The following is a 14,462-nucleotide window of genomic DNA, read 5'->3' on the forward strand; positions in this document are numbered from 1 at the left end:
CAAATCAATTTGAAATTATATTAATGCGATTTCTGTCTGTTATGTTCTAACAGTTTCAGTTTCAACATTCAACTTCCTAGCTTTATAACTGGATTTTGCTCCCGGCCAATAACAATAGCCACCTAGTGGAACAAGCATTCAACTGTTTCTCCGTTCCGACTTTGTTAGTGGTGAAAAGTTGGAAAATACCGATATCCTCGGAATTCCACACACAATTCCACTATTGTTGGACTTATAGTATTTCGTTCACTTGTTTTATATAGAGGACTGTCAACCACAGTTTTATTGCTTGATTTGAAATATTGAAAAATTCGATATTTCGAAAATCCTTTTCAGAGTTTCAGACCACTCGTTGATTGGTTTCAGGGCTCGAAGTGCCAACGAGACAATGTCAGAACAGACAACGGAAACATCCGAAAGTGAGGAAATCATAAACGGAAAAAATGTTGTTGCCGGAAAGTGCCCTAGTCTAGCTAGCAGATTTCGTGGATGTATGCTTGGTTCCTTGATAGGTGACTGCCTTGGTCAACCATTTGAAGGGGAGGAGAGGCCAATCTCGAAGTCAGTTCTAAATTCATATTTTGAAAAATTACACGACTCCAACCTAAAAGGTAGTATCATATAAAATAGTGTTTTTATGTATTTTCAAAGTGTTGAAACAGCAGTTAATTTGTTTAAAATTTATTGTAGCACCTTATAAAGCCTATACTGATGACACAGCTATGACATTTTCCGTTGCTCAATCATTGATCAACAAGAACAGATTTGACCCTCAAGACATGGCTAAAAAGTAAGAATTCAATATTTTCTTCTAGAAAGTTTCATAATTCTTTGTTGTTTTTCACTTATCTAGGTTTGTTGATGAATTTTATGCTCATCCTAGAAGAGGATATGCAAGTAGCATGACAGATGTGTTCAAAGCTCTCAAGAGAGATGACTGCAAGGACCCTTACGGCCCTGGAAGACTGCTTTACGCAGGTCGTGGTTCATATGGAAACGGGTCGGCCATGAGAATTGCACCGATAGCTCTCTTCTGTCACTCAAATGCAGAGGAAGCCATGCATATTGCATACAAGTCATCTTTGATTACTCATGCAAATGAATTAGGATACAATGGTGCCATACTCCAGTGCTTGGCCATTCAAAAAGCTCTGCATTCTGATAGCTCTGTTCCGTTAGATGTGGATCAGTTTGCACTCTATCTACAAGAGAAGATGGCCACAATAGAAAAAAATGAAGAACAGCCCAGCATGCTTAACTCATTTCTTCATAACAGTAGCCAACCCCGGCGTACGACTATCAACATGACAAAAAGCTCCTACGTCCGTAAGCTGCAAGAAATGCGCCATTTACTGAAGAACCCAACAGTCAGTGCAGAAAAAGTTGTCGACGTTCTTGGTCATTTTGTGTCAGCCTATGGATCAGTTTGCACAGCTATTTACAGTTTTCTGCGCTCAGCCAAAGATGATTCGGCTAGTGCTGGTGGATCCAGTGAAAGTCCGGTTCAAAGAGCCATCCGTTACGCAATCAGTTTAGGTGGAGACACAGATACAATTGCCAACATGACAGGCGCACTTGCTGGTGCCTACTATGGACACGAGGCTGTTCCTCCAGTTCTTCTTTCCCACTGTGAAGCCGAGGGAGTCGAGCAAGCGATCGAATTGGCCGATTGTCTTTATCAAGCAGTGGAGAAATAGCTCAATGACTTAAAACTAAATTCAAACTCAACAGAAAATAGGGTAAACATTTGTGTAATACCGACGTGGCTGGCAACCTACTTTAATGCTGATCACCATTAATCCACTGGTCGAAGGATTCTTTGTTTCCAACAAACAATTGTACAAATACACGTATGGTTTCCCTTTCCCTCAACCTTCGCTTTATTCATTCCATTTAACTGTTACTTGCAGGAAGTCATTTGAAGGCCATTTGACTTCTTGCCAAAAATGTCTTTGACGTTGAGGTGAATTCGAACCTTTTCTTTTCGCTCCGGCGGCACTGTGTTAAAGCAGAAACGCTTAAAGGCTTCCAACTCCCTTTCGTCATCATCCAGGTCTCCTCCTTCTAAATCCAAATCTGACTTAGGCACGAAAACATTTTCTTCCCATTTATCTTCGCTCGCTTGGGCACTGGCTGATGGACGCGACTTTTTCTTCTTCTTCGAACTAGATTTCCCTCCTGTCGTGCAAGTTCCGCTGCTAGTTGTACTCTTGGCGTTAGTAGCATTGGTTGGTTTCCCTCTTCCAGCTGCCTGAGACGGGACTGACTTGACTTGGTTGGCGAGTAATTTAGTAGATACTGTTCCATTTTTTTTGCCACTGTCGTTCACTTTCTTGGAGGAAGGATCCAATTGCAGGTCGGCCAACTGGTTTAAAATAGCTTGTTCCTCTTGCAATTTTTCTCTTCTTCGAAGTTTCTTTCTTTGTTGTTTATTTAAAACTACCCCGTTAGGGAATAACTCTTCATCTCCGTCGTCTTCTCCTGTCTGCACACCTACGCTACAGGTCTGGACTACTCTCGGCTGTTGCTGAGGAATTGTTGGCTGCTGTTGAATTTTACGAGTATCAACCACAATGACGTTTGGTGCCGCAAGTCCCCCTAGAGAACCTAATATTAAAATAAACATTTTTTTTTTCATTAAATTTGTTGTCGAATTCAAAAACAAAAAGAAAAACTTGCCCAAAGATTCCTTTGTTTTAGGAGCGCTAAGAGGTGACGTCACAATTATTGGATTGGGTCCAGGTGACGAAGTATTAGTTGAAGAATAGCTGTTTTCTCGTTTGGTTCGATCTACCATCCGCATCGGAAGCTCAGGATGTACTGGAGAGTGAGAACCTTGCACCCGAGTAAGAGTTATACCCGGTGGTAACCGAAAATTATCCAGAGTGAAGTCCTGCTGCTGACTTGGATACTGAGGAGTTACAATATTTTGCATCTAAATAAGATTTTAAAGCGTGAGTAATCAACACATTTAACAGTCATAAACTAACATGAATACTTGATCGATTTTGGGAGACTGAGCGATTGACTCAGTATTATTAGCAGCCTTTAGCAGTAGCTTCTTTTGTTTTTTCTTTTCCTGTTTCTTCTGCTTTTTCCTAGATTGAGTGGGAGTCGAATCGGAAACTGGCTCAACATTTCTAGAAGAAGGCATGGTGGATCCTGGAGACGGAAGAGTCGAATTAACAGCCAAAGAGCTGGAAGTCGCGGGTTTGTCCGTAGGAAGAACTTGTCCGTTGATTAAAGTAAAAAGGACTCGGTCATTGTCGGGTGTTTCTCCTTTGAGTGTGACAGTGACGACTGGCTCGCTGAGGTTGGGCTGCATGACACGGCGAATAGTAACCATTTGCTGCGGCTGTGAAGATGTGGAGGGGCTACTCGCTAAACCAGAAACGGAGGTCTGCTGTTGTTGGACAGAGTTGGAACCAGTATTTGGGATTACAACTGGGTTAGGTCTGGGAGGATCAATGGACACTGGGTTTGAAGGAGGAGCCATTTTCACTGGCTGAGAGAGTCCCAGTGGCTGCTGCAAGTAGGAAGGATTAGGTTCAAGGGGTCCATACAAAGGAGTAATCACAGCAGAATTGGTCAGCGGATTATGCGTGATTCGCACCATTCCATTTGGTACTCGATCTTGAGAAACTTTGGAAGGAACTGAAGTTGGTGTGGGCTTCTTTAATGCTTGTTTTGTGGCCAATTCTTCTGCCTTCTTTTGCTCTAGCTGGAAAAGGAAAAAAAATTTACTTTAAAAGGAGCCAGTAAGATGTGATTTAAAAAAAATTTCCACATAAATGACCAAAGAAATAAATTATTTACAAATTAAGAATTACTGTGAAGCTGGAAAACTACCTTTTTTTCCTTTTGTCGAGCCTTTTTGGCAGCTCGTTTTGGATTATGGGGACCAATCTTTTGAGGGGCTTTATGTCCTTCAATGTATTTTACCAGGCAATCCAATTCAGCATAGCCATCAATGTTACAATTTGATGAGCTACTTCTAGAACCAGTTGATGAATCACACGCTGAATGTGAAAGGTTTTTTGCTTTCAACCGTTGTTGAAGGTGCTCTCTCATCTTCAAGTAATTCTGATTTTTAACATCCTACAGAACAATGAAACGTTTGAGTATGATAGGTTTCTTGAAAATTTCTGACAACAAACAACAGCATCGACAAATTTGCTTGTCGCTTCTTACCTCTTGGCCGGATCCACAATGACAACATCGACAGCATCCTTCTTCGTCTAAATCTTCTTCATTATTATCAATACTTTGGACGAGCGAGTTACTAGAACTACTCTTTTCCTCGACGTCTTTCGGCATGATAAACAAATATTTCTTGGCAATTGGATCCTTTTACAAATTGGAAAACTAGCCAGGCAAACTTATTAACTCGTTCTCTTGTTCGTCGAAAATTACCAGTCAGGCAGTCAACATTTAGTCGGAGCTTCAAGGTTGACAAAGCATAAGGTAATTTTTCAATCTTTGAATTATGGAATAACGAATAGCTGTACCAAGTGTTATATTTTATTTAAAAAGATGATTTTCTAGCATACATAGAATTATTTTTTAATTATTCGCGAAAAAGTGATTCAGATTCAGTCAGTAAAAATTGAATCGACTCAAAAAGTTGTCATTATTTTGAAGATTGCAACGTCGACAAAAGACCGGGAAAATTTTGAAAAAGCATTTTAGTAGAAGACCGGATGACCATGATTGATCCAATCTTCAAATCTCGATTCATCTGTTATTATCTATGAAGTACTATCTAAACATGTACTATTATTTATTTTTCGTAATGTAAATAGAAAAGAAAAAAAAAACGGCATATTATTCTATTATGGACTTTTTGGACTCAATTATCAAAGGCAAAATGATTTGAACAAAACAAATTCGGATTCAATTTGAAATTTATTCAAACATTATATGTAATTTCCATTAAATTTCCAAAGCTTAGCCATGAAATTAAATGATTCTGTTCAATTCTCATTTAATTTCCATTTTAATACAGCTTAGCCATTAAATTAAAAGATCCAGTTCCTTCGCAACCTGGAAGTCCCATAATGAGACGCGAAGATGGGGTCTTCAAAAAATCAGTTTTGCCTAACAAAATATAAAAAAATGATAAAAATGAGGCAAATTACGGACAAGTAATCAGGGGTGCAGCCTTAAACTTTACCTTGAAGCGTGGCGTTCTTCAAAAATTCCGTAGCCGTTTCGAAGCTCATCTGTTGAAACGGCGAAGTGCAGTCGGCCATTCCGTGACGGCTGAACGGCCGGTAACTTCCGCCTGATGTCATGAAACTTGCAATCAAGCTCAAATGGCGATGATCTACGGTGATTCCGTACACTTTGAACACGTTGTTCACTTCCTAGTGTTTCAAAGGAACAATTTTAAGGCATTAGTCCAAATCACGAGTAAAATAACAGATATACCTTGACGATTACACGGGAGGCAGCCTCGACACCGTAGTGTTTGGCCACCTCGTGAATATCGTTCGTGTAGAGCCGATTTAAATCCAGAATGCCGGCGTAATCGAACATAGCCTGAATGTTAACACCGTCTGTTTTGATAATGATGTCGCCATTATCAGACTCCGGGGCAACAACAAAAGCACGCTTGATTTTCATCACGTGGTGCACAACAGAAGACTCGGCCCACTTTTTTAAAGAACTTGATAGATCCACCTTTTCGACAAACAGCGGAACCTGGAAATTAAAAAATATATTACTTGCAGGGCAAGAAATTAGTCGCGAAAATTTATTATTTATACCGATAGCGTGACTGTGCAACTAAGGAATCCAGTGCTATCGAAATCATAATCACAGATCCAACTATGTTCCTGGATCACAGTGAGTTTATGCGTTTCATACGCTTCGGCCATTTCCTGATCCATTTCTTCTTTTGAAGGTGTTACGTCGAGCGCAGCATCCTCTTCATTCATAGTTTTTTCATTGAGTTGTTCATCATCCGTCTCCTCTCCTTCGGCATCCTCCTTAGGTTTCGGAGTCTCGTCTTCAAAACCGTCTTCGTTAACAGGTTCCTTATCTGCTTCATCTTCATCCTCATATTCATGCTCGTCAGCGTCCTTGGCGCGTTGTGTCGCAAAATCATCATCATTTGCGTTGCTACCTTCATCGAAATCGTCTTCATCATCTTTTTCTGCACGACCATTGGCTGTGGCTTCACCATCTTCACCAGCACCCTCTGCCCCATCCTCTTTGACATTGGCTTTACGAGGTTGGACAGCTGATTTGCACTCAAAAAGGCTAAAAACGAAGAAGGGGTAAAGTTAAGAAACTATGTTGAATATTTTACAAAGTTACCTTTGCTTTCCCTGTGCTTCAGCTTCCTTCTTGATATTAGGCAGGAGAATTCTCGGAAGAAAGGTTTTTTCGAAGTAATGCAAAACCTGTTTTGGTTTAACGCAGAAACGATCCTTGTAGGAGGCATGCGGGAGGAAATTAAATTTAAGTCCGTAAATCCTGGCCCTTTCACCTTCGTTGATTGACAATCCCTCGGTTACATAAACGTTCTCTAGGACATCGGCAAGCGTAACCCTAGTCAGCTTGAGTTTTAGTTTTTCAGCTTTGCGTAGGGCTTTAGGTCCCTTACCCTGAATAAACATTTCCAAAAATCGTTAAATGGAATACAAATTGTAAAAGAGAAAAAAAGTTCTACCAATATGGGAATGTCCATCGACGGAGTTTGGAGATTTGCAGCAGCCACCATAAGGATTTCACGCAATCGAGGGATACCCAACGTCACGTTCATCTCACCACGACCGGCAAAGTGGAAAGTGTTGAGGGTCATTTGGGTTGAGGGTTCACCGATCGACTGGGCAGCCAACATTCCCACCGGCTCCCCTGGTTCGCACGAGGCCGCAACTGCTTTATTGTAAACGAGTCGCGTCAGCTCTTTCTTTCCAATGGGCACGCCTGGACGATCAAGGTAGCGCGACATCATCGTGTTTAGCTGCTCGTCAAACACATCCACATTTCGTGTAAAGGAAAATTTAGCGTTTACAGGATCAGGTGGGCTTTCAGTCTTTTTGGAGTATCTGCAAAAAATCATTCATAGAGTTAAAAAATAACAATAAATAAAATTCTATAGTAACTTACTTCGCCCGTTCTTCGGCAGACAACGCTATCCAAGCCTGTTCAATTTCAAAGGCGGTAAAAGTGCGACCATTTTTCCCTTTTTCAAAATCGTCCTTGATCCCACATTGGGAGGAATAGTTCAAAAACCCAGACTTTCGCACCTTTTCTTTACTTAGCGATCCATGCTTATTAAGCCAACGCCTCACCTGAAAGGTTCAGAAACGGTAACTATAAGCAAACAAAAGACAAAGAAATAAGAACCTAAAATATTACCAGTTTTTTAGCATGATCCACTTCTTTCTGCTCCGACTCATCGGATACTGGTTCAATCAAACGGACACAATCGCGGTTGGCTACCAGAAACGGAATGCCTTTGTCGTTGAGAAATTGCGATTTGCAAATGTCCAGTCCATCTTCCCCGTAAAGAAACTGTTTAATAGAGAAGAGGATCGAATGGATTAGATTAACGCACAGCACATGCACTAATAAAATATACCTGCAGAACAAGTCCGTCGGAATCGCGCACTGTACCATCGTAAGCAACACTCACTCCTTCTAAATGCTTTACGAGACAACGCTGGAGGTATCCACTTCGAGACGTTTTTACAGCTGTATCGATAAGACCCTACAGACACAATAAACAATAGCAATTAAGAAAGATTGCAAATAAATGAAAATGAAAAAAACGGGTACTACATACTTCACGACCGGCCATGCAATGGAAGAAAAACTCTTGAGGACGAATGCCAGTCATAAAACGACCTGAGATAAAGCCTCCTGCTCGAGGCGATGTGTCGAAGGCGACAAAAGACGGCAGAGAACGCCCTGATATCATCAGAGGGGGCCGTTTTCCTTCCAATTCAATTTGGCCTAAGAGGCAAGAAATTTGCATAGCGTTAACGCTAGATCCTTTGGCGCCTGACTGAATCATCAACGCCAAGTTGTTATCCGGAAACAGTTTATGCAATCCTCCAGGAATGCAGGCCCTAGTTTTCATCAACGAACTCATTTAAAATGTGAATTTTAAAATAACAAAAAGAAAAGAAAAACTTGCCTGTTTACTTCGTTGTTAATTTGATCAGTGACACCCTTGTATTCTCTGTCGATGGCCATTTTTTTAAGGGCATTTTGGCTGAAATGTATCTCTTGCATTTTCTTCCTCACAATCTCCATTCCACTTTTCTCAACCTCTTGAGGGGTAACACCAACAGCTTTAGTAGCAACACCATCTCCAACCTAATTCGATTTTGAACAATTAATAGGGGTAATAAAATGTAAAACGGGTCCAAACGACTTACCGTTTCAAGTCGCTTAAGAATCTTTCTGCGCTTTTTATCAGCCCGAGGAGTTACTAAGATGTCCTCGACACCCAAACTGAATCCTTTCAGCTGAAGGTATGTCGTGAAAAGGCGCGCGAAGCACGAGAGAAGTCGGCACGAATACTGACCTCCATAAAGCTCATTAAACAAATGGACGAGACTGTATGAAGTGGCTCCATAATGCATCTTGTCCAGTACGCCAACCAGCAGCTCTCCATGTTGGATGACAACTTCATTTTCCGTCATGCTATTCCCTTGTAGTTCAGTACCACCTCCCTCCCATTTTCTTGCCGGTACTGTTTGCCAGTCCTTGACGCTAATCTTGGCTGTAGAATCCATGTTGATCAACTTTTTGCCTTTGGGGGTCAGATTGATGATAACGGTGGACAATATTTGTTTGCCCGACCACAGGGCGACCGGCTTCAGTATCGTGGGAGGCAAAAGTTTAGTTTTACCATCATATTCTCGTCCGCCCAAGCCAGCAAAAACTAGCTGCTGGTAGTCGGTTCTGAAATACAAGTAAAAATTAATTTATCTTAAAAATTACAAGATATATCTTGGATTTGGGAAGTAGTTGCTAACCGGTTAAAGAATTGTCCACGCATCGTGAGTTTCACTCCTGCGATCATATGATCCTGGATCAACCCACTTAGAGGAGTTCCATCTTTGGGCACGAGGTACTGATGCGGTACAGCCGCTAGAAAGGATGACAAGCTAGATACAATTAAATAATTTGTACAAAAACATAAAATGAATTATACCGATGTTGTATCCCTCAGAACGAGCTACTTCACCCTGAGGAAAATGTGCATTCATTTCGTCACCATCAAAATCAGCGTTGTATGCTTTGCAATTTGCGTAGTGCAGCCGCAAGGTCTTCTCCCCCATCAGCACCTAAAAAGAAAAAATTAAATTTTAATTATAGTAATATTATAATAGTTTTGCCAGAAAAATTAAAAACTTACCCTGGCTTTATGAGCCATCATACTGGGCTTGTGCAGAGTGGGCTGGCGATTCAGAAGCATTATATCGCCCGTTTTCAAATGACGATGCACAATTTTAGGTTTGAATAAAGTACGGATTTTGCCGCCTTTCTCATAAACCGCCGCCTGAGAACTAGCTTCGAAAGGGGTTAGCAAGGTTTTGGCAATGGCCGCTCGTGATTTTTCGTCATTGGGGTTCAGGTTGATTTTTTTCCCATTGCTCTCTTCGATGTGCGTTGCGCCAGGCCAAACGTTGGGTCCATTACGCACGGCATCGCGCATTTCCTGAAATAGGCCAGTTGTGAAATTATATGGGTCCCATTTGGTTAACTATCTACATCTGAAACTTACACAAACGTTGAATGATGTTACTGGGGTGGGGAACGTTAACCTTTTCGCAAAACAATCAGGAACGCCGACTTCTTCGACGTCCAAATTGGGATCGGGTGTGATTACGGAACGAGCCGCAAAATTAACTCTTTTCCCCATCATGTTCATACGTAATAACCCTTCCTTTTTCTCCAAAATCTAAATTTGTGGTAAAAATTTATTTAAAGTCTAGCTGGTTGGAGGGATCGTAACTGATGGTACCTGTTTAAAACCAATCATGTTTTTATCATCTTTATTCATAGACGCGTCCACTATCATGTTGACATTTTCCTGGAGTGCATGCCAAGCTGTTTGCAGTTTCTCCAAAAGAGTTTCTCCCTGCAAACTTTTGAGGAAGCGCTTCGAATCTTCGGGAACATTGTCCATGGTTTTCTGCTCATGGCAAAAAAGCGCAGTCTTGACTACGTAAGTGTCCTGCACTATTTTGCGTAAGACGGCTGTCTGCTTATTATCACTCATTATACCTCCGACGATGTTTACGGGCCGAAATTTTGAAGGCATCACCGATATTACTTCAAGAAAAAACACATCAGTTGGATAATCAATGTTGGTTTTGAATAAGACGGGGTACATCTGTCCGAACAATTCCTTGTCATTCTCCCATAATAGTCGCAACAGGTCTCTGTACAGGATTGCCTTAGAGTTACTATTTTCATCATAAATGAAACAAGCGTAGGTACCTTGCATCTTTGGGGGTAACATACATCGTTGCCCTCGGCTTCCTTTTATGCTTTGATGGAGTTTTACCTTCTACGTCATCTTCGTCTTCCAAATCTTCTTCGAACTCAACCGGATTGATCATCATGTTCCCCCTAATTATTCAGTCGAAGAGTTATTAAGTTAAAATTAAACACATAGAAGAAAATCTTACCCTAAAGAAGTTGTGGGTGTATCATGCCTTAGAGAGTAAACAATGCGAGATCTATATTGTTGGATTCTTTCAAATCCACCTTTGCAGCCTTGAGCACACTTTTTCTTCCCGGTTTTAAACTTGAGCATGAAGAGTTTCAGAAACTCCATTTTCATGTTTTCCACATGCCTTGTTGGTGGAGGATTATCACCACAGGTAATCCCCGCATCCTCTTTTGCCCTTTTGATTTCCTCCTCAATATTCAATCGCAGTTCTTCGAGTTGTTCTTCATTAAGCTGTGTTGTCTTTCCCTCATCTTCATCATAATCTTCCACAGTGGGCTTTGCCTTTTGCCACAAATTATGTGCATCTATTATCAATCCATACTTGAGAAGTTGGAGCTGACCCACCAATACCAGTTTGTCTTTCTCTGTAATGAAAAGATAACACAAAATTGTATTTGGTTAGCATAGTAAGTTATGGAACAGAAAGCACCTTACCAGGGATCGCAAATGTCTTGCAGACAGGGCAGGTCATTTTCATGATTGCCACCACATTTCGTAAGAACAGAGGATGATAGCAAGGTAGCGGGAGAGCAATGTGACCAAAGTGTCCTGGGCAGTGCAACATCCCCAAGCTACATGTAGGACATTTCCCAGCATCATTACTAAAGGGCCCCATCTTCATATCATACAAGCCATTTGTAATTGGGTGACCAAGTGCATTGAAAGTATCAGTTTGGGTAACTTCCACTACACTGATCTTAGTTATATCATGGGCAGTGTGAAACCCAAAAGTCACGGATTCCGGATAGTAATGAATGTTACGCTCTTGCGCCATTTTAAGTTGATGACAAGAAAAAAATACAAAAACGAATTTACACTTGTCTCTTCACCATCAGCCGTTTCAAATCTGCAAGATTCTGCAAGGAAGGGATAGAAGACGTACGGAAAACCGGGCTAAACCACGTGCGAATGAAGAGACTTGTTTGAGCAGACGAAAACCTATCAAATAATTGCCATGAGTGCCATCTGTGAGGACAATTTTTATCAACACATGACATGACGAAATTCCCGCCGTTCACTTGAAATTTTTGTTTAATTCCACTTCCATGCTTAAATAATCAGAGAAAAATTGGAAGCCCCTTAAAATTAAGTTAGTCTACTCCTTAAAAATAGTTCGTCACTAATAATAAATTAAAAAGCAAACTAAACATTTACATTGTAGATATTTTCAATAGATCTAATTAGAAAATAACGACTTCGGGTTCCGGTTCAATAGAGATCGATTTACCTATATCTAAACAGCTCTGAAAACTTTCTGATTGTTTGTCAGCATATTCGGATTGTTTGTTTAAAACTTGAAATGAAAATAGAATATCGTTTGTTGAAAACAACAGAATTTGTATTTCGGGCTCTTTTAATCAATTCATTAGTGAGTTTATCGGAGAAAATTTTAACAAACATTGGCCTGTACATTTTGAAACTCCAAAAGTATACTTGCGATGGCAGATCATCAATTTACGATTCGGGATCAAAAAAAAGTGCCGACACAGCAAATAAGAGAAACACCACTCCACCAACGAGCGTCACTAAAATTTTAACAGTGTTTTTTAATTGAATTAATTGATCGTAAAAATTTGTTGTTTAAATTACCTGTCTTGACAGAAATTTTCTGGGCAATCATTCTGCCGCCTAAAACTGCTAAACCGGTGCACAGGCTATGCCCTAAAACGCCTCCCAGCATTACACCAAAAATATCCTGAAGGAAAATAAATTTAATTAAATCGATCCATAACTTTAGCAAAAAACACCTCGACGACATACTTCTCTTGCAGCCAAAATAATAGTTGCTAATTGGGAACGATCACCCCATTCAGCCAGAAATGTGAGTGTCAAAGCTTGCAAAAAAACTTTGGGTATGTATCCAGATATCCGCTGACGTAGACTCAAAGGTTGATGCACTGATGTAGCTCCCGATTCTTCGTCTATAAGCTTTGTTGATTCTTTCTCATTTTCCTAAGATGTAAAAAATTTAGGCGATGATTTCATCAAGCAATTCAAATGATATTACCTCATCCTCTTGTTTTTTCAGGTCGGATTGTACTTCTTCAAACTCCTCTTGCCCTTCATTTGGCGACATAGAGTATCCGTCTTTTAACATCTTGAGGCCAAACACAGCAAATAATGCAGTTGATATCCAGTAGGTATAGACTCTTGGAATAATTACTGTTACCCACCCAAAAAGAACTGGTTTTGACCAAAATCATAAATTGCGGTTAGTCTTTTTCCTTTTCAAATCAACAAAAAAATGTGTTTACCTGAAATACAAGTCATTATTACTAAAGCAAGAATTGCTCCACTAAACACAACCAAGCGTGAGTGTCTCATTGCCATAATAGCAGCAATGAAGAAAGTTTTGTCACCCAGTTCAGATACAATAATAACTGATAAAGAAGCTAAAAAAGCATGAGCAAATCCCAGATCATTCATAGGAGCTTCAGTTCCTTTAATCTCCTTGCTATTTTTCCCATTTTCTATCTGAAAACGGAAAATACATACATCTTGGATTATAATAGGCTTAGCATTATACAAAAGTTATTTTTTTTTACTGAATTGTCCTCTTTGCTGTCTTCATGAGGTTCTTTATCTGCATACACTTGAAACACAAGTAATGCAAAAATAATGGACAACAGCAAAAATCTGCACTGTGTTCTAGCTAAAGAAAAAGCCATTCTGATCCTGGTTAGGAAAAAAAGTGCAAAATTCATGTCATTTGTCTCACTAAAATCTCATTCGAATGATATGTCAGGTTCTTACCAATTAAATTGTGACAGTTAATGCTAACACAGTTTCTATCACACTTGAAAAAGAACTGTCACTTTATTTTAAAGAGTGTAGGGGGGGAAATTCCTACGTCCCGGCAATGTGTTTAAGACTCGAGATTCTCCTTTCAATAAAGGAATAGGAGAAGTGTCTTGATCCAGCTAACCTAATTTACGAAAACAAAAACAGCTTTATCAATTAACGATCGATGAAAGATAGCTTGAACTTTTTATCTAATATTAAGAAGGAGAACAGATATACACCGAGTGGTACTTTACCATTATGAGACTTTTGTATACGTTGTCAAGATTTGCTTTCGGCTCATCGGCTGTCTGTGAAAAGTGGGCGGTCTCTGTTTTCTGGACAGCGTTGCATGATACTTGTCAATATTTCTTTCACATTTCTCTTTCCTGCTCTTTCTGCATTTCTCTGTTTACTGTTTCAAATTTTTTATTTTTTAGCAGGAATTTTATTAGATAAAGCTCTAGACTATAGAAACATAAAGAATTGTGCTCCGTATTTAATTGTAAGTTGTAACGTCTAACGTGTGATAAGTGATACACTGTCCAAATTTTCTTGCATTTTCAATGCGATATTTGAATATTTCCCGTGTTCGCTGAGAAGAAGAGAGAATATTCCATAGCAGCTGAACGTCACTAATTAGAAGCTAAGCTTCTTTCAATTATGTTGGAACACATTCTAGAAACTCAAACGGGCATGGGTATATACCCATACCCTCTCCATATGGAGAGAAAATCTTTCCATACCCATGGTTAAACCAATACGGGTTTCTCGCTTAATTGCATAGGAAAGGGGCAGTTATAGGCCTATAGAGCGATAAACAAATACTAATCAATTTCCGCGTTATAGAACTGATAACTCAATTAGCAAGAAAATAGTCTCGGGCGTTGACCGGACTTGACCCGAGATTAGAAAACGCGATATTTCGGATAATTATGTTATATGATCCTTCAAGATTAAATGAGATGAAATATTTACT

At 39.9% G+C, this 14,462-nt stretch overlaps 4 protein-coding genes across 4 annotated transcripts; 1 reads left to right on the forward strand and 3 right to left on the reverse strand.

Moving 5' to 3' along the window:
• The first annotated feature begins 162 nt into the window (after positions 1-162).
• On the forward strand, positions 163-1,872 carry LOC124338659 (ADP-ribose glycohydrolase ARH3-like). The gene is made up of 3 exons (XM_046792813.1): positions 163-611; positions 691-790; positions 854-1,872. Exons 1-3 carry the CDS (start codon positions 389-391, stop codon positions 1,695-1,697), a joined length of 1,167 nt encoding a protein of 388 aa, XP_046648769.1. The 5' UTR covers positions 163-388; the 3' UTR covers positions 1,698-1,872.
• LOC124338650 lies at positions 1,736-4,465 on the reverse strand. Its single transcript, XM_046792800.1, has 5 exons — positions 4,192-4,465; positions 3,850-4,098; positions 2,999-3,721; positions 2,680-2,935; positions 1,736-2,607 (listed from the first exon to the last, which is right to left on the reverse strand). The coding sequence occupies exons 1-5, from the start codon at positions 4,315-4,317 to the stop codon at positions 1,901-1,903; spliced, it is 2,061 nt and encodes a 686-aa protein (XP_046648756.1). The 5' UTR covers positions 4,318-4,465; the 3' UTR covers positions 1,736-1,900.
• A 421-nt stretch (positions 4,466-4,886) lies between these two features.
• LOC124338642 (DNA-directed RNA polymerase I subunit RPA1-like) lies at positions 4,887-11,634 on the reverse strand. The gene is made up of 20 exons (XM_046792789.1): positions 11,138-11,634; positions 10,659-11,067; positions 10,468-10,599; positions 9,989-10,409; positions 9,749-9,925; positions 9,380-9,682; positions 9,176-9,308; positions 8,997-9,111; positions 8,394-8,922; positions 8,150-8,331; positions 7,796-8,081; positions 7,592-7,720; positions 7,369-7,524; positions 7,117-7,301; positions 6,677-7,055; positions 6,322-6,611; positions 5,769-6,264; positions 5,431-5,703; positions 5,174-5,366; positions 4,887-5,097 (listed from the first exon to the last, which is right to left on the reverse strand). The coding sequence occupies exons 1-20, from the start codon at positions 11,475-11,477 to the stop codon at positions 4,997-4,999; spliced, it is 5,229 nt and encodes a 1,742-aa protein (XP_046648745.1). The 5' UTR covers positions 11,478-11,634; the 3' UTR covers positions 4,887-4,996.
• A 385-nt stretch (positions 11,635-12,019) lies between these two features.
• Positions 12,020-13,849, reverse strand: LOC124340308 (transmembrane protein 165-like). Its single transcript, XM_046792942.1, has 8 exons — positions 13,741-13,849; positions 13,457-13,628; positions 13,249-13,378; positions 12,958-13,177; positions 12,711-12,886; positions 12,464-12,655; positions 12,293-12,398; positions 12,020-12,228 (listed from the first exon to the last, which is right to left on the reverse strand). Exons 3-8 carry the CDS (start codon positions 13,369-13,371, stop codon positions 12,158-12,160), a joined length of 888 nt encoding a protein of 295 aa, XP_046648898.1. The 5' UTR covers positions 13,372-13,378; positions 13,457-13,628; positions 13,741-13,849; the 3' UTR covers positions 12,020-12,157.
• Between the last annotated feature and the right edge of the window lie 613 nt (positions 13,850-14,462).

This window comes from Daphnia pulicaria, chromosome 1, assembly GCF_021234035.1.
Source record: "Daphnia pulicaria isolate SC F1-1A chromosome 1, SC_F0-13Bv2, whole genome shotgun sequence".
NCBI classification, from domain to species: Eukaryota; Metazoa; Arthropoda; class Branchiopoda; order Diplostraca; family Daphniidae; genus Daphnia; species Daphnia pulicaria.